A 20,460-nucleotide genomic window follows, 5' to 3' on the forward strand; every position below is an offset into this window, starting at 1 on the left:
TCACTCCCTGGTCATCTCTCGCCTTTCTTTTAGACAATCCCTAAAAACCATCCTCAGAAAAGCTTATTCTGCCTTCACTTAACACCTGTACTTTAATTTGTCACAATGGCATCATACAATAAAAGAACTACTCGAACTTGTCACATGCATCGGTACTAACAATGATAGTGTCACAAGGGCCTTCATGAATTTGGTACAAGGCTTCCGACCACATCCAAAAAACAAGAAACGTGCTACAAACGTCTTATTAAACAATTCCATGCATTGGCATGATACACGTAGTGTCTGGTCAAGCTTGGACCAATGTAACTACGGTACGTACTGTTTATACCATGACTGCCCAATGCCCCTGGAATCTGGAAATCACTGAAGTAGACAGTGTTACTCCAGTGATCTCCACTTACTTCTAGGTCCCACACTGAATGGCTGGCCTGATGTATAGTGAATACAGCAGGTTGGCCGCTAGGCACGGGGGCCATTCAGAGAATGTTTTGCCTTTTCTGATTGAATGCAAAATGTTCTCTGATTGGATGAGGTGGAGAGGGTCATCTCACCACCATGTCCAATAAACAAATGCTTTGAATTCCATTGCATTGCCCATGCCAAGTGGCCAACCTCCTGTATTCACAATGCATCAGGTCAGCCACTGAGACTGGAAGCAAGTGGAAATTAATGAAGTGGTGTCTACTTCAGTGATTTCCAGTTGCATTGGCCAGGTACAGTTACTTAGTAGGTGAGGTTGAAAAATGACATCTCCATCCAATATGTCATATACATAGTTACATTGGTCCAAGCTGGACCAATGTAACTATGTATAACAGGCCAATGCCTAGAATTGTTCTTTAAATCACCCTCACCATCTATTTTTTTTTAAAACCCTTAAGGTAGGGCTGCCCAGCATACATGAGTGGGAGATATCATTTACATAGCATATAATTCATATCACTAATTTAATAAAAACTAGAGTTTGCTATTGGAATCAGCTAGTACAGGACTATGCAGAACAAGGAGCGGCCAGGTCCATTAGGGGCGCTGCCCCCTGCAGGGAGACGGACTCATACGTTTGTATGAGGTTTTTTTTTGCAAGCCACATGATTAGAGCCTGTGGCTCTAATTGGCTTGAAAAAGGGTGGGCTTCTGGCTTCTCCCCCAGGCCAATCATGACAGGAGGTGGGTCGGGTTGGCCAGGAGGAGAAGCTGTGGAGGGGCCAAGTGTCAGGGACCATCACCAGTTGTCCAAGTCCTCCGCATGGCTATTGTGTCTCCTGGCTGTGGGGATGATCCTGCATTATCCCGATGCTGATTTGTGCACACTCAGTCTCTGGCTCTTCCTCCTCTCCCTGTAGAAATCGCACATACCTGTGACTGCAAGGAGGGGCGATCCGATACCTGGCTACTACTACGGAGAGGACAGAGCTCACACCGGAGGGGCAGTCTCAGTGTGATCCGGGGAGTGAGTGAGTAACTTTTATGAACTAAAACACATCAAGGCACTGTATCCAATGTCGTCGTCCATGCACGCTTCAGAATAGATGGGTCTTAAGTTTTTTTCTGAAGGTTCGATGCCTTTCTTCCATCCGAATGTCTGTAGGTAGAGCGTTCCATAAACATGGTCCTTGGATTGCGAACCTTCGTTCTCCTATAGATTTATAGCGGGACTTGGGGATGTGGAGAAGGTTCTGATTAGTTGATCGTAGGGTCCGATTTGGGGTGTAGTGTTTTATTTTCTCGCATAAATATTGTGGCGCGTTTCCTTGCGTGCATTTGTGGGTGAGGCAGAGGGTCTTGAATGTCACTCGATCCCTTACGGCTAGCCAGTGGAAGGTCCTTGTGACTGGGGAGATTGGTTCCCACACTTTTTTACCCATTACCAGTCTGGCTGCAGTGTTCTGGACGACTTGTAGACGCAAAATCTGGTATTTCGGTAGTCCTAGGTAGAGGGAATTTGTGTAGTCGAGTTTGGAATTGATTAGTGTTCCAACTACTACTGCTGTGTCTTCTTCCAGGATGAAGGGGATGAGTCTACGCTGCAAGCGGAGAAGATGGTGAGATCCGCTGATCACTGATCCTATTTGTGCGTCCATAGACATGTCTGAGTCAAAGATAACTCTTTACTTTAGTGCTTGGGGTGATGGTTTGTCCAAAGATGGTGGGAGAAGTCCATGTCGTCCTAGGCGGGATCAGTGATAGGACAATGAGAGGCTGCAGTGCGGGTGTCCCTGGGGTATGATATTCTCCTCTGCTGCATCATCCTCATCATCTGGTAAGTCCCCCTCACCCCCTCTTCCTGTCCGATCACCCCACCGGGAACCTGGTCTGCATTCCAATGCCAGGCATGACAAAGTGTGCCGGGACTGCGGTGTCCCCGGTATACGGCTGGCCCGGGAAGTTTAATATTCAACGCTCGGTGTGATGGACGAGACATCCTGAGGTCGGTGGAGTGGTAAATCTTACGGGATCACTGCGGCCAGACATGGGGTGCCTGCTGCAACATGACAGCCTGCTGAAAGAACCTGGAAGGGTTTGTTTCCCCTCAAAAAAATAAATCACCGGTCCCCACTGTGCAGGACACAAATTAAAAGCATTCAGAAACAAAAGATGATGACACAATGGGGGAGATTTACTAAAATCAAAGCACTTAGAGTCTGGTACAGCTGTGCATGGTAGCCAATCAGCTTCTAACCTCAGCTTGTTCAATTGAGCGTTGACAAAAAAATGGTTTCTTTGCAGATCTGTACCAGATTTTGCACTCCAATTTTAGTAAATCTCCCCCAATGTTACCTAAACTAATGAAATCCTTGCAACTGCTTTTAGGAATCTCTGGTCCCAATACCACTGCTGTGCTACTGAACTGACCCCTTAGGTGGTCGGACAAGGCAAACTAACTCAACAAGAAATCAAGTCATGGACGCAAAACATGTATGCATATCTGGAAAGTCAGTCAGACAAAGTCAGTCAGAAGTCCATATCTACATACTTGTTCTGGGTTAAGAATTAAAAACCATTGAGATCAGAAGTTCAGCATACAGGCAGTTGCAGAAAGAGTTCAGAGATGGCAGCTTCCATGTTTGTTTGAGGAAAGATTTCCTTTCATAGTAATGCCACCAAGATGTGACAAAGATTGGACATTTAATGGATGGCATGGGCTTTTATTTTAACAAAAGCTGTCTTTGCCTGAGATTTTATAGTCATGAAATACAGTTTACTATCTGAAGTTTCAGGATAAGGCAACATTTCCCTCATCATATTTTGTGCACAATGCCTCTTGAGACTGAAGGCAATACCCCATGACATAATCACTCTGCAAGCTCAACACATGGTATTATTTTATGGATGGGGTACCCTAATAGGAAGAGATGATTCCAGTGGGAGAAGAGTTTAGTGAAAGGAGATCAAGTACACACATTCCTCTGGATGATTATCCTTCAGAATTCCCAGAAATCTGCCTCCCCTCTTGCTCTCCAATGTAAAGAAGAACAGAGATCAAGTGTGCCTAGAACATGAGGAATACGGTAGATATAAATGTAACCTGGCCTTTGGCTCTAAGGGGACCACAGGGTCAATATAAATATCAACAGGAAACTGAAAAAAAACACGAGTCCAACTGAGTCATAGTACGATGGACCTGGTCTGAAATTACATACACCAACACCCTAATCCCCATTTCACATGCCCACAACTTACACAACTCAATGCTCCGATTTAAGCAATAAATCAATCCTTCTTTAAATATGTAAAAAAAAAAAAAAATTGCATTTATATTGCCTTGTGCAGATTTATAGCCAATATTTCCGTGAAAGTTGCCAATTATACAATTTTAACTTGTATATAATTGAGCTTAATATTCGGGTTGCACTGATACCAATACTAGTATCGGTGCCAATACCAAGCATTTGCATGAGTTTCGGTACTCGTGCCAATGCCCCGATGCCTGATCTGATGCCTGTTATTGATCGGTGCGGCAATAGGGGGGGGGGGGGGTACAAGCACCGATTACCCTGCATAGCTTTTCTGACAGCCACTTCCCCTCCTCTACCTCCTGCGGTTGTCAGATGCTTTATTGAAATCTATACAGGGAGATTGGTGCTTGGACCTCCCTCCACCGGTGCACAGATAGTCCCAGACTGTCCCCCTGTGTCCTGCCCTGGCTCCCCTTCCAGCTCCCCCTTGTGCGTCTCATTCTGTCCGGGTCCCCCTCCGGCTCCCTGAGTGCTCCCCATTCTATCCGGGTCCCCCTCCAGCTTCCTGTGTGTTCCTCGTTCAATTCGGGTGCCCCTCCAGCTCCCTATGTCCTCCTTGTTCTATCTGGCTCCCCCTCCATGCTCCTTGCCCTCTCCCGGTCCTCCTACAGTCCCCCCCCCCCCCGTCACAGATCTTTCAGGATGGAAAGCGGAGGAAGGAGCTGGTAAATCTGTAATTTTCCAGCTCCTTCCTTTTCTGAATGGACAGTCAGTGTTCATTCATAACTGAGCATTGTAAATTGTGATTATGATGCATCAGCTTATGAATGGAGAGGAGCTGCTGTCTCCTGTCCATTCGTTTTCAGTGCAGTTGAGGCTGCAGAGAAAGGGACTGGGGAATCTGTGTCCTCAGACCCTTTCCCTGTCTCAAAGGGGAGATGTCAGGGGGTCCGTTTAGACCCTTGATATCTCACCAAAGCCCCCCAACAGGGCTGATAAAAAAAAAGAATAAAAAGTAAATATTTAAAAGTTAAATTGTAAAAATAATAACAAAAAACACTGACACGCCTCATCAGTGGCAACTATCAGTGCTGCATATTAGTGCCACTGTCACACGACATAAAAAAAAAGTTTAAGTACACAATGGGGTTTATTTACTAAAGCTGGAACGTGCAAAATCAGGCTCACTTCATAGTGACCAATGAGCTTCCAGGTTTTATTACCAAACCTTAATGGAACAATCAGGGTTAGATGCTCATTGGTTTCTATGCAGCCTGATTTTGCACTTTCCACTTTAATAAATAAACCCCATTGTGTACTTAAAAGTGGGGTATGCCTGTATCGGTAATTGGTATAAGCGAGTACTTGAAAAAAGTATCGGTACTTGTGCTTGGCCTTAAAAAAGTGTTATCGGTGCAACCCTACTTAATATGGAATAGAAGTGTTCCATATTATGGCCAATTTAAAAAGATTTGAGATCGGAGTCTAGCACAAACCAAGCACACAGTTCATGTGAGGGACAAAAGAAACAGCTGCTTACAATGACTACACATAGCAGATGCAGTAAACGTATCACGGGTTTTTCATCCAAGCTGCTTAAACTCCAACATATTATTGATCCGCCACAGGAGGCATTTCCGTCTTACAGAAGGAGAGATTACTTTCAGATAAGGTCTTAAACTTTATAATCTGAAGTAATTGGCATGCACACAGCATGTTAAAGAGTGTGTCCTCCTAAAACGGATCACCTCACTTATACTAGCAGATGCACTTACCCACCAGCTTGTGAATTGCTACGATCATCCTGGTTCACAGAGGTGCAGCTTTGAAATCGTGCTACTTCAACACAATTTCAAAGCAGCCAATTGGTGCGATTTGCAGCTCTGATTTAATTTCCGCTTGAAACTTTAACAGAAATGTATGCAAAAAAAAATGTGGTAAATTGGTAAAACTTCTGCGCTACGATGGGTGGTGCAATGTGTAAATAAAAAACAAAACAAGTATACTCAAGGTTGCTGCTTAAAACTGACTGTTCTCCCACATATAACGTGAAGCGCTACCTATCCAGCTAGCTCAAAAAATTACATATAATACAAACATGTGTTAAATATTAATGAAACAAAATTTAAAACATGGAAATTCTGGTGATGACCCCTCATAGGTCAACAAGTGACATATCACACTTGTGAACCAATTGATATTCTTCGATTTTAGAAGTCTATGCAAGTCGCAACGTAAAATCGGCAAAAAATAGTGCAGGAACCTTTTTCAAAGTCGCAACAAAATGAGTCGTGGCATTTTGATTGGTTCCATTGCCGACAGTGGGCTGCGACTTGTCATGCAATGTGGAACTGTCAAATCACATGAAAAATCACACCCGTGTGAATGGGGGCTAAAGGCCAAGAACACCTTTTTTTAAATTTAGAAATCAGGGAGAGTACAGTTCAGGTACATCAATGCCATACAAAGAACAAAGGTCATGGTCTATTACATATACAATAACATACAGTGTTTCCAACAATTGGATCTAATAAATGAAATAGTGAAGATATAAAAGGCACTGTGAGATAAAAGACATATCCATCACAAAATGTCAGCGTCTCATTTTGTTGGGCAATAAACTATTTGTAGGCCCCACAAGACCATATCTGAACCGCTCGGTCCCTGTTTTTGTAAATGTTCCTAGGAACAAATGAGAAGATAGATAATAGCTCTTAAAGAGGAAGTAAACCCTGATGAGTTTTACTACTTCTTCATTTCCCTGCAAAGGTAAAGCATAATGGGCTACTATTATGTCTCACTTACCTGCAGGGTAATTTCAGAATATTGGGGCCTCTTACACAGCTTCAGGCACAGGGCCCCGGAGCAGAGAACCGAAGCGGGGGGCGCCTTCGCAAATTAAGGTGGGGGGAAGCCATCTGGGGCCCTGGGGAATACCGGGCCCCTTAGAGGTAGAGGTCGGGGGGGGCGTTGGGTGCTGACGAAAAAAAATTGGGATGCCATCCAGGCCCCTTACAGGTGTACTGCCTGTACCCCCCTGATGGCGGCCCTGCTTACCTGAAACCAAAGCCTGCGATGTCAAAAGTGTCCATTCGTCACACATCTTCCTTCCGAGGCCGCAAACTCCGGCTCTGTGACTGTCCAAAGTCGCGTGACGTCACTCCTGTGCATGCGCATGGGAGCCGCCAGTCACAGCATGACCCTACTTTAGAAACAGCATAATCGCAGTTTCTAAAGTGCGCCTGCGCCGTAGACATCAGCGCTCGTCTCTAATGTAAATATCTCCTAAACCGTGGAGGTTTAGAAGATATTTCCAACACCTACAGGTAATTCTTAAGCAGGCCATACACGGTCGAATTTCGAACAAATTTTCTTTTCAAAATCAGAAATTTCGTTTTTCTTTGTGATCCGATGATGCTACCATTGATTTTCGAAATTCGGCCGACCAAACTTTCATGTTGCCGGGAATATTCGTTTCTCTCCGGGAAAGTTCTTTTCTCTCCGGGAATATTCTTTTCTTGCACATGCGCATTTTTTTTTCTATTACATTTCTCGCACGATTCTCCCATCATTGATCAGAAAATGTCCAACATGTTGGATTTCTCAAATTTGTTTGCCGCACGAAAATCCGCTGTTGCTGCAGCCCACTAACGGTGCGAAATTCGTAAGAAAATTCTTTGATACGATTTTCGAAAGAAAAAATTCTTTCGAAATTCGAACCTTGTATGGCCGCCTTTAATCTAGGCTCACCTGTAGGTAAAAGTGGTTGTACAACCACTTTCAAGAAGATTAGTGAGAAAAAGAGGAAAAGGACTGCGAGAGTAGAAAGAAGGGGGGAGGGGAAAGATGAAGAAAAGAAGATGAGAGAGGAGGGGGAAAGGAACCCCAAAGCAAGTCCACTTTTTAAGCTGGCCATAGATATATACAATTTTCTTCTTCAAATTTACTCTAGATATACCATAAACTATGTAGTGCAAGGGTCTACCCAATTGCAAACAAATTGAAAGTGTTTAGGTATGACCTCATAATAATTATATGGTTTTGGTAAATGGAAAGGGAAATTGTACAAGAAAACTGTATAATATGTGGCTAGCCTTACGGGAAAAAAAAAAACGTGCCTATTTTTAAATGCAGCCTGAACAGTGATGCGCCTACAATCAGTGGATTGCAGGTGCAATGACAGGCTTCTACCGACTCTCCTCTAGCTCCATGTCTGTACCAAGGTACAGGCTCCCAGTTGGAGAGCTGCAGTAAGTGTCCATAGGCTACAAGTGCGCTGATTACCGCAGTCATGTTACATTAATAACTAAAAGTTTGTTTGCTGTAGTGGCAGGCGGGACTTGTAATTCGTTCATTTACATATATATTTCTCCTCCTGTGAGAAGAGAATATAGAAGAGCAGACGGGAACAGCGCTGGATGGAGATCGAGCTCAGGTAAGTATTTTAGGTGGGGTGAGGGTGGGCCGACATGAAAAGGTATTCACCTTAATAAAGAAAATGCATTAGGATTAAAAAAAAAAACTATTACCTTTACAACCACTTTAAGATAAAAAAATGTTTTAGCTTTAGAACCACTTTAGGCTTGTACAACCAGAGCCAATAAATCCCCAATAAAGAAGTCATTAATCTGGATTATAGACAGATGACTCAATAATACATTGGTAGGAAGAGGGTAAGGATGTTTCACAAACACAAACCTACCACACAATAAGGCAGCTTGTACAGGGTGAAATTAGAATATCTACTGCCAATGATGTGTGAATATGAGCCTTGTTCATTATATTAATCAATTTATTTTCCTTTCCTACAGAAAACATGACTAATACAAAAACGGTTGTTGATTAGAAAGGATGAAGGTGTAACTGAGTTAGACAAAACACAAGACAATCCATAGAAAGATTTCCAAGCAGCATTTGACTGAATACACAATTACATATTGTCAATGTAATGCTTACGGTAGTTATGGCTTTGTTATAGACGGGAACAAACGACAAAAGAATAAAGTGAAATATTTCGCCCTGACTCAAAGATCCTGTCGGCTCAGATGATTTTGATGTTGTGAACAATGAAATCATTTTATTGATGATGGTGAAGACTTGCCTGGCACATTGGTGTCAGTCCCATCCTAGAACTCCCACTGTTATTACTGAAAATAATACTGGTGGCCTGAAGCATTAGGCACTAGAAACTGAGATGAATTAAAAGCTGACACAGCATTTCTATGGTTTAACTCTTTATATGTTTTAGACTTTTAGAACTGATGCCAATGTGCACAAACCTCTGACTAAAGATTTTTTAGCAGAACAGTGGTTCCTACTTCTGTTCACCCTGTGCTACAGTTTTATTCCACACGCCAAAGACATGCTTGGTTGGTTAATTGCCTGTCTAGCGATCAGTGGCGGCTGTGCCATTAGGGGCGCAGGGGCACCACCCCCCTAATCTACATGCACTGGACGCATGGATTTCAAATCTGGTTTTATTCTTTTTTTTTTAAGCACATGAATGGAGCTTGAGGCTCTAATTGGCTTGAAAAAAGGGTTGGCTAGGGGCGCAGAGCACTGCATCCTGAGCCCACCCAGTTGTGTGACATTAGCAAATTAATATTTGCTAATCTCTTCCTGATTCTCCTCCTGGCCAATCAGGAAGCGAGTCCTCAGACCTGATTGGCCAGGGAGTTTTAGGACCCGGATCCTGCGAACATCCTCCACTGTTATCTTTCATGGATGTCCAGGCCATTTTATGTTGCTGTTCGAGTGCGTTCTTATATACTCTGAATGGCCACTCCTAATGTTGCTGCTATCTCTCCAATAGATTTGTTTTTGCTTTTGAAGCATTACAATGGCCTGTTTCACTTGCATGGACAGCTCCTTTTGAACAGATGATGTAGGTTCACAGAAAAGGATTCCAAATGTAAATACCACACTTATAGCTGGATTCAGAGACGCTGCCGCAACTTTAAGGCGGCGTAGCGTATCGTATTTACGCTACGCCGCCTTAGGTCAGAGAGGCAAGTACTGTATTCACAAAGTACTTGCCTTCTAACTTACGGCGGCGTAACGTAAATAGGGCCGGCGTAAGCACGCCTAATTCAAATTAGGATGACGGGGTGTGTTTTATGTTAATGGAGGGTGACCTGACGTGATTAACGTTTTTTTACGAATGGCGAATGCGCCGTCCATGTACATATCCCAGTGTGCATTGCGCCAAAGTACGCCGCAAGGACGTATTGGTTTCGACGTGAACGTAAATTACATCTAGCCCTATTCACGGATGACTTGCGCAAATAACGTAAAATTTTCAATTTTCAAATTTCGACGTGGGAACGACGGCCATACTTAACATTGACTAGTCCAGCTATTTGATGGAATAACTTTACGCCTGAAAACGCCTTACGTAAACGGCGTATCTTTACTGCGACGGGCCTGTGATCTGTTTTCTTGTAATTAGTGTGTGTGTATATAAAAGGTCAATGAGTTTTTGGACTCCTGACAGACCCTTGCATCTTTCATCCAGTGCTGATCTGATGATTCTGCATCATGGGGAAAGCAAAATAATTGTCAAAGGATCAGCGGGAAAGGGTAGTTGAACTGTATAAAACAGGAAAGGGATAAAAAAAAGATATCCAGGGAATTGAAAATGCCAATCAGCAGTGTTCAAACGCTAATCAAGTAGTGGAAAATTAGGGATTCTGTTAAAACCAAACCACAGTCAGGTAGCTCAACTAAAATTCCAGCCACAACTGCCAGGAAAATGGTTTGGGATAGAGAGAAAAACCCACAAATAACTTAAGGTGAAATACAGGACTCTGAAAACATGTGGTGTGGCTGTTTCAAGATGCACAATAAGGAGGCACTTGAAGAAAGGTGGGCTGCCTGGTCGAGTCACCAGAAGAAAGCCAATACTACACAAATGCCACAAAGTATCCCGTTTACAATACACCAAACAGCACAGAGACAAGCCTTAAACTTTCTAGCACAAAGTGATTTAGAGTGAAGAGACCAAAATTAAGCATTTTGGCCACAATCATAAATGCTACATTTGGAGAGGAGTCAACAAGGCCTATGATGAAAGGTACACCATTCCTACTGTGAAACATGGAGGTGGATCTCTGATGTTTTGGGGATGTGTGAGCTACAAAGGCACAGGAAATTTGGTCAAAATTGATGGCAAGATCAATCCAGTATGTTATCAAAAAAACACTGGAGGAACATTTACATTTTTGCATTTGCATTAGCCAGGAAGCTGGGCATGGGACTTACTTGGACGATCCAACATGACAATGATCCAAAACACAAGGCCAAGTTGACCTGTCATTGGCTACAGCAGAATAAAGTGAAGGTTCTGGAGTGGCCATCTCAGTCTCCTGACCTCAATATCATTGAGCCACTCTGGGGAGATCTCAAACGTGCAGTTCATGCAAGACCGCTCAAGAATTTCCAGGAACTGGAGGCTTTTTGCCAAGAGGAATTGGCAGCTTTACCATCTGAGAAGATAAAGAGCCTCATACACAAATACCACAAAAGACTTCAAGCTGTCATTGATGTTAAAGGGGACAATACACAGTATTAAGTACTGGGGTATGTAAACTTTCGATCAGGGTCATTTGGGTAGTTTCTGCGGTCATTATGATTTAAAAAGAGTAAACACAGTTGATTGATAATAATTGGCTTCAGCCAAAAACTAACCATGAGTGAAAGAAAAGTTTTTGTGTTATCATTCATATTCTCTGAAAAATGGCCAAGAAATCATAAATTCTGCCAGGGTAAACGTAGGAGCACAACTGTATTTATATTATATCTATATACACACACACACACACACACACATACATATATATATATATATATATATATATATATATATATATATATATATATATATATACATACATACATACACACACACATACACACACCCCTATACATACATACATACATACATACTGTGCCTTGAAAAAGTATTCATACCCCTTGGAATTTTCTACATTTGTCATGTTACAACCAAAACGTAAATGTATTTTATTGGGATTTTATGTGATAAACAAACACAAAGTGGCACATAATTGTGAAGTGGAAAACGATAAATGTTTTTCAAAATGTTTTACAAATAAATGTAAAAAGTGTGGCGTGCATTTGTATTCAGCCTCCCTGAGTAAATACTTTGTAGAACCACATTTCTCTTCAATTATAACTGCAAGTCTTTTGGGGAATTTCTCTACCAGCTTTGCACATCTAGAGTGAAATTTTTGACCATTCTTCTTTGCAAAATAACTCAAGCTCTGTCAGACTGGATGGAGAGCGTCTGTGAGCAGCAATTTTCATGTCTTGCAACAGATTCTCAATTGGATTTAGGTCTGGACTTTGACTGGGCCATTCTAACACATGGATATGCTTTGATTCAAACTATTCCATTGTAGCTCTGGCTGTATGCTTAAGCTTGTTGTCCTGCTGAAAGGTGAACACCCAGTCCCAAGTCTTTTGCAGACTCTAACAAGTTTTCTTCAAAAATTGCCCTGTATTTGGCTCTATCCATCTTCCCATCAACTCTGATCAGATTCCCTGTCCTTACTGAAGAAAAGCATCCCCACAACATGATAGTGCCACCACCATGTTTCATGGTGGGGATGGTGTGTTCAGAGCGATGTATTGTTCGTTTTCTGCCAGACATAGCGTTTTAGGCCAAAAAGTTTGATGTTGGTCTTATCTGACCAGAGACCCTTCTTCCACATGTTTGCTGTGCCCCCTTACAAAGAGGACTTCCTATGGCTTTCTTTCAACAATGGCTTTCTTCTTGCCACTCTTCCATACAGGCCAGATTTGTGGAGTTCATGATTAATAGTTGTCCTGTGGACACATTTCTGTGGACAGATTCTGAGATGTGGATCTCTACAGCTCCTCCATATTTACCATAGGCCTCTTTTCAGATATTTATTTGTATAAAAATGTTGAAAGCCATTTATCCTTTTCCTTCAACTTCACAATTATGCGTTACTTTGTTTTGGTCTATCACATAAAATCCCCAAAAAATACATTTACGTTTTTTGTTATAACATGACAAAATGTGGAAAATTTCAAGGGACTTTTTCCAAGGCTGTGTGTGTGTGTGTGTGTGTGTGTGTGTGTGTGTGTGTATGTGTGTATATGTATGTAAGTGTGTATATGTATGTAAGTGTGTATATGTATGTAAGTGTGTATATGTATGTGTGTGTGTGTGTGTGTATGTATATATATATATATATATATATATATATATATATATATATACATACACACACATACATATACATATACATATACATACACACACAGATTTTTTTTGCTGTATTTTTCTTGTTCCCGCCATAACCGATCACCAAAGAACAACCCAAAATAAATTCTCATATATATTTATATAAACTATTTTGGGACAGTTTTCCTTTGATAAAATAAATAAATAAAAATCAGGAGATACAGTGTCGATTACCATTTACTACCAGATGAAAACCTAAAATAATTTTTTGGTTTCTTTTTCAGGACAAGGTTTAATCCACCCGGATACACAGTTGTGATGATACATGCAGTTTGACTAAAACAAGCCAATGTTGCAGAATTGTTTTCAAGCATTAACATCTGTTTTACCCTCCGTTATCAAGGGGTTAAACTAAAACTATTTATTACAGCTGTGATGAATATTTATCATTAAAGACTACCTTGACGTTGAATGTTATGTCCTCCATAACATAGACCCGCTCAGGAAATGCCTTAGCCACTTCCTCCACACTGTTGAAATACTGCACTGGCTCCTTGATATCCCGGTCTTGCTCAAGCAACTTGAATTGCCCTGAAATCAAATCAAACAAAATCTTGTAAGATGTTTATGCTGGAAATCTGTGAGTGTGGAAACTGAACTCTATTTTCAGGATCTCCCACTCTCTATTGAGAAACTCCAAGTCATAGTTTGTGGGCATTGTGAAATCGAACAAACCTCTTTACAATGTCGCTGCACACAAAATAAATACTGTGTATACATAACAATACAGTAAAACAAGCAAACCATTCCATAATCCTATTATCTGTTGATACGAAACAGTTTCATGTGAGAGCATGTAAAACTCACAAGTTGTATGCAGTAGCTCAGACATTCAGTGCATGTAGCTTCAGAGCCCCAATCAAGCAGTCAGTATGTGGCCCTGGACCCCTTATGATTTCAATGGGTAAAATGCCTAAATCTTTTAAGAAAATGTACTTTGTGATATCCATAACTGTGATCCTCCAGTCAATTTGATTTGTACTAAAGTTAGTCTAAAGGCATAAGGTTTTTTATCTTGATGCTTTCTATGCATCAAGGTAAAAATCTTCAGTATCAGCTTCCCCTCCTAAATACTTACCTGGCTTATTTTTCTATCCAGTGCTGCGCTTGTGAGCAGCAACAGAAGCTGAAGCTGTTTTTCTTCTGCCAAGAGAAAAGCGTTTACAAAACCCCAGTGTGTATGAAGTCTTATAGCTTTATGCAATTTTATTTTAAATGACCCTTTTGCTTTATATGGTAGCATGTCAAAAATATATCCATGCAAACTGAAAGTGGATGTAAACCCTCCATATACCAAGTTAAGTGAACAGCCTCAGATGATACACAGGTGAAACAAATCTCCCTAAGTTAGTTTTACATGTATATCTGCTGTCTACACATTTATATACTGTTTAGAAAGTGCTTGTTCTGTTAGAATGTTCACTTCCTCATTCCACTCTAGGAGGAGATAATTGCTGGACACTATGAGACAGCCGATTGGAGGAAAGGCACACACCCCCTCTCCACACATACAGAGGTTGCCTGTGAATCATGCAGCAGTGTGCTAATCCATTTATAGCAACCTCCCCCGACACACACTTCTATCTGCGGGCTTGGAGGGCTTGTCAAAAGTTGATGGCTGATCTGAGCAGGACAGAGCTGCGAGACTAATGCCGCGTACACACGATCATTTTTCTGCATGAAAAAAATTAAGTTTTTCGGCATTTTATAAAAAACAATGTTTTTCCAACTTCATCATTAAAACAATGTTACCCACACATTTTATAAAATGCTCTAGCAAAGCGCGGTGACGTACAACATGTACGACGTCACTGTAAAGGGGAAGTTCCATGCGGATGACGCCACCTTTGGGGCTGCTGTAGCTGATTCCGTGTTAGTAAAAGACGATTCACGCTTTTCTGTCTGTTACAGCGTGATGAATGTGCTTACTCCATTATGAACGGTAGTTTTACCAGAACGAGCGCTCCCGTCTCATAACTTGCTTCTGAGCATGCACAGGTTTTTAACGTCGTTTTAGCCCACACACGATCATTTTTTACAACCCGAAAAACGACATTGTTTAAAACGTCGTTAAAAAATGCAGCATGTTTGAAACAAAATAATTGTCGATTTTCAGAACCCGAAAAATGATGTGAAGCCCACACACGATCATTTTAAATTACATTTTTTAAAAACTAAGTTTTTTTCATGCCGAAAAATGATCGTGTGTACGCGGCATAAGAGATTTGAAGAGAGATAACAAAACACTACGAATATATGTGCCCAGCTCAAATATAATGAATCAGGTTTACATCCACTTTAAAGTAATATTAAAGGCAATAAAAAAAAAAAAAAAAACATGTCATACTTACCAGCTCTGTGTAATGGTTTTGCACAGAGCAACCCCTGCCCTCCGCTTCTCGGGTCTCCCACCAGCGTTCCTGGTCCCTCCCTCCAGCCGAGTCCCCCCAGAGCAAGTAGCTCGCTTTGGGGCACCCAAGCAGGCTGGCTCTTCTCCATTCACACAGCTCGGCCACGCCCCCTCTCTCCTCATTGGCTTACTAGCTGTGATTGACAGCAGCGGGCGCCAATGGCTTTCGCTGTTGTCTTAGCCAATGAGGAGGGAGAGTCCCCAGAGAGCCGAGGCTCTTGTGCTCATCACTGGATTGTGATGGGTCTCAGGTAAGTCTTGGGGTGGGGGGCTGGTGTACACAGAAGGTTTTTTTACCTTCATGCAAAGGATGCATAAAAAAAAAGGTAAAAAAAAATTGCCATTACAACCACTTTAAAGTAAAGATACTGCAAAATACACTTTAACCACTTAAGGACCGCCTCCTGCACATATACGTCGGCAGAATGGCACGGCTGGGCACATGTACGTATATATACGTCCTGTACTTGTACCCAGCGTCAAAAATGTGTCAAAATTGTCCGAAGTGTACGCCATAATGTCGCAGTCACGAAAAAAATCGCTGATCGCCGCCATTAGTAGTAAAAAAAAACGATAAACGATTATTGCGATTTTTTTTACCAAAAATAGGTAGAAGAATACGTATCGGCCTAAACTGAGGAAAAAAAAAAAATATTATATATGTTTTTGGGGGATATTTATTATAGCAAAAAGTAAAAAATATTGCATTTTTTTCAAAATTGTCGCTCTATTTTTGTTTATAGCGCAAAAAATAAAAACCGCCGAGGTGATCAAATACTACCAAAAGAAAGCTCTATTTGTGGGGAAAAAAGGACGCCAATTTTGTTTGGGAGCCACGTCGCACGACCGCGCAATTGTCTGTTAAAGCGACGCAGTCCCGAACTGTAAAAACACCTTTGGTCTTTAGCCAGCATATTGGTCCGGGGCTTAAGTGGTTAAAGTCAAAAAGTGTTTTACCTTCATGCAAAAAAAAAAAAAAACACACACACACACACCTCTCCTTAGCTATTCCCCCCCCCCCCCCTCTCCTAAATACTTACCCGAGTCCTGTAAGTACTGCTATTTCTCCCTGGACTCACACGACACAACACGTAAGGTGGAGCATTTGGACATCTTATGTAAAGCCTTGGAAGACGGAAGCACTGCACTATCATTTGTGCGGCACAGAGTGTCTTTATAGATATTGCACTGAGCACACAGTGTGTTTTTTCAAAATTGTTACATGGTTGTATTTGCACATGTGATCATTTCCTTTATTTTGCATTTAGATTAGTCACACTTTTCTGAATATTTTATATATATATTGCGGCACTTATTATTTATTTTCATATTCAAACATTGGTTTTCTAACTAACTGACAAAGAAAAAAAGGATCACATTTATAAAGATTATCATTGTACCCCATAGACATTCAGATTGTAATTGTACAAAATAAAACACGGAATCCTGTCCTCTCCTGAAAATGCTGGTTACTTGACCATCATGCTAACCTTGGGGTCTCCATGCTAGACCAGTCATAGACCCATAAAGCATATTAAAGGAGCCCCTATAAACACTTCGGATTTCTACAATTCAGTCCAGTAATAGACAGATGCATTTCTCTTCAGGACAAAGCAGTGCATTTATGAGTGTCAATGTGCTAATAAATGAAAAAAGGCTGAAATCTTTTACAGTAAAAGGCAGTGTTGTAGACTGCTAGTGAATGGCTGGATTTCTCCTATTCTCATACACATGATGTCAAATCCTGATTTGTGACATCCAGTACGGAGGAAGAAAGAAAAAATCTGTGTGCTATTAAGGCTATAAAATAAACTGTCAAATGAACACCAAATCTAACTTCCTCCATCTGTTGGGGAACTTAAATTCCCAACATGCATTGCCAGCCAAACACGTTAATGTCCCATAGGAGAGGCCGCTGCCGACTACTTTTGGCCTAAGGGCCAGCGAGGCCGAGCACAGGTTAGATCTGCTTGTACATACATAATACAGATGGACTGGTCATGTCAGGACAGGGGTGTGCAGGACATGCAATGGGTCACAGAGGAGAGCAAAAGGTCCAAGCTAGGAGGACGCATTTTAGTCACGCGCTATGATTCATTTTACACAGTAACCTTTTCTTGTAATTACTTCTCTAAAATATCAGTCATGATTATTATGCATTTGTCTCCTGAAATAATTATTCTCATCCACGGAGCTTAAAGTATACAGTATGTCCAAATTTACACCTAGCCCACCCGCCCTCCTCTGGAGCATACCCCATCAGATTTTTTCCTTTACCTTCCTCCTGTTGAAGGAAAGGGGAACGTGACTATCACAAGACTTGTAAAACAATTTGCATATTGTTATGGAAAAAAAAAAATATTTGCAAAGGCAATTTCTTGGTTCCTATTTATATAGGCATGCACCCAGAATTCAATGTCTCAAGAGCACCATTCCTAAACACAGTGACTGACAACTAGTGATGGGCTTGGGGCATGTTTGGATCCTAGTCTGACCCAACACGGAAGCTATCTCCTGTGCTGGGCCAATCATCTGCAGCCAGGACATTCCTCACCCTGCAGTCGTATGCATACAATGGATGTGTTTACTAGCAGCTGCTTGGCAGGTAATGCTTCAACCGCCTATTATTGGCCCAGTACAGTGTGCACTGTCTGGAGAGTTCGCTCACGTGGGTTCATAATACGATCCAAACACGCCTGAGCTCATCCCTATGGACAATGCTGGTTGTAAACCCTCTCATATACCCAGTAAAGCGACTGACCTCAGGTGATACACAGTGATTAAAAAAATAAATCATCCTGCATAAGTTGTACCTGTTTATCTGCAGTATTCTCTTCTCTACATCCAATCAAGTCCACAATTAATAAAAGCTATCAAAAAAGGGGGGTAAGGAGCTGAAATTACAAACTGCAGAGTACAGCGAGGGGAACTCCGAGAGCCGGCAGCACTCAGGACACAGAGCTTAGGCTTTCAATCATAGGCTGTGCACTGGAGCTCCCTCCCCTGTCACACTATTCCTCTTGGTATCAGGAATACTTGTCACAAGTGATACATGCAGAAGAACAAAGCAGCAGACAGAAATTACACTTAGGGCTCATTTACACTTGCTTTGGCTTTGACTCACATTAAAGTGTCTACCGATTTAAAATGCTTTTTTTATGTGTTTTTGATGCTTCAGTGACTCTTTTTTGAAGCTTTAATGAAACCTGGCAAATGCCCTGTGGGTGTCGATCTTCTATTTGTTTTAAAGGGGTCCAGTAGCAGATCCTCAGCTTATTTGTACTCTTGTTCAGCAGATCTTCTGCTCAGTAGCCCCCCCCCAATATATCTGCTGATCCCCCACTCAGTAGTAACCAACAGCTCTGCAGATCCTCTGGTTTGCTGATCCTCCTCTCCCGCTATATTGCTCCCACGCTGCTCACCACATGACTTGCTCTGGTCTCCCAGCTCTGCTGATCCACTGCTGCTCAGTCCTCTCTCTCCAGTCCCCGCTCACCTTCTGCTATAGCATTCCCATGTTGCACACCACTTGTGCCATCTGCTAGTTCATGGGTCTTCAAACTACGGCCCTCCAGTTGTTCAGGAACTACAATTCCCATCCTGCCTAGTCATGTCTGTGAATGTCAGTGTGTTACAATGCCTCATGGGATGTATAGTTCTACAACAGCTGGAGGGCCGTAGTTTGAGGATCCCTGTGCTAGTTGCTCCTCTCCAGCCGAGACCCTGCGCTCACCTTGTTGCTGTTCCACGCTGCACACCAGATGTGAAGTCTGCACCAGCCACTTCCAGAATATACACACATGGAGGTGACAGCTGATGACGTCTTTCCGGTTTGCTTGTTGGTTTCCCAGTACATCCTGTGATATCTCATACTTGCAATACCTCCAAACAAAGCAAAGGCAACGCTGAATAAAAGCCTCTCAAAAGCATCAGGTGCTGTAAGCGAGTTTGGTCATAGACTTCTATGGAGGCTTTAGAGACGCTTAAAGCACAAAAAAAGGGACATGGGGTATAATTTTTGAAGCAAAGCAACCGTAACGAGTGAACAGGACTGTAATGTAACCATTTTATTTAGTGACATGCGCTTTGATTGGCATTCAGACTGCTTTACAAAAGTATGTCCAATGCCACATTTTGAGGCAAGTGTAAATGCCTTTGGTGCTCTGGATTGAGACAAGTACACATTATAGTGCGATATGCTTAGTTCATATTTCATGTCCAAGGTTTACAACCACTTTAAGTGCTAGAAAATCACTGTCGTCAGCTTAAATAGGAAGTTAGGAGCTTACACTACATTTCAGGCAGCCCAACAGGAATTGTTCCATGCAATATGGCAACCTGTGAGACATTTTCCAGAAATGTAATTTCCTGATTGTGTTGTTGGCCAACTGATTTTTCCCAGAAATCTGCACTAAAATGCAATTAAGATTATAGGCATCCTCTGCAACAAAAATGTCATCTTTGGGGAGCTGCACATTTTCCTATGTTTTATCTCTTTAAAAACACTGCAAGTGTTTTTAAAGAGATAAAACATGGGAAAATGTGCATGTCTGGATGTACTAAACATGATTTTTGATTATTTTGCCTTAGCATACACTTAAATTGTAATGTATGTCCCACTGCTAACTAAAAAGTTCTTATTTGTTGAGGAAAAACAATCCTTTCTGGGTGATCAAAGTACTTTTCAAGGATTTTAACAAACTTTATGGCAGATTCCTACCCGTTTCTGCTCTTAAAAAAAAAAAAAAGAAGTGGTTTGTTGTCTACAGAGAAAATATGAATGGAAGTGACTTTTTCACTATCAGCTGATGCGTTTGCAGTGTTCTAATAAGGAAAAAGGAAAGGTCTGTATTAGGGTTGTCCCGATACCACTTTTTTAAGACCGAGTACAAGTACCGATACTTTTTTTTCAAGTACTCGCCGATACTGAATACCGATACTTTTTTTTAATCTCATGTGACAGCAGCACATGTGTGAGTATTTTTTTTTTTATCTTTAACAATTTGTTTTAAATTTTTTACAATATTTTTTTTTACAATTTTTTTTATTTATAATGCTTTCTTTTTTTTAAGGGGGGGGGG

The 20,460-nt window shown here is 41.6% G+C and overlaps 1 protein-coding gene across 1 annotated transcript in view; it reads right to left on the minus strand.

Moving 5' to 3' along the window:
- The window catches only part of GAREM1 (GRB2 associated regulator of MAPK1 subtype 1), a 198,424-nt gene that overhangs the window by 50,441 nt on the left and 127,523 nt on the right, over positions 1-20,460 (minus strand). Inside the window, exon 3 of the mRNA XM_040354123.1 lies at positions 13,370-13,500. Coding sequence (XP_040210057.1) covers positions 13,370-13,500 — 131 coding nt within the window. The remainder of the gene's footprint in view (positions 1-13,369; positions 13,501-20,460) is intronic.

This window comes from Rana temporaria, chromosome 5, assembly GCF_905171775.1.
Source record: "Rana temporaria chromosome 5, aRanTem1.1, whole genome shotgun sequence".
NCBI classification, from domain to species: Eukaryota; Metazoa; Chordata; class Amphibia; order Anura; family Ranidae; genus Rana; species Rana temporaria.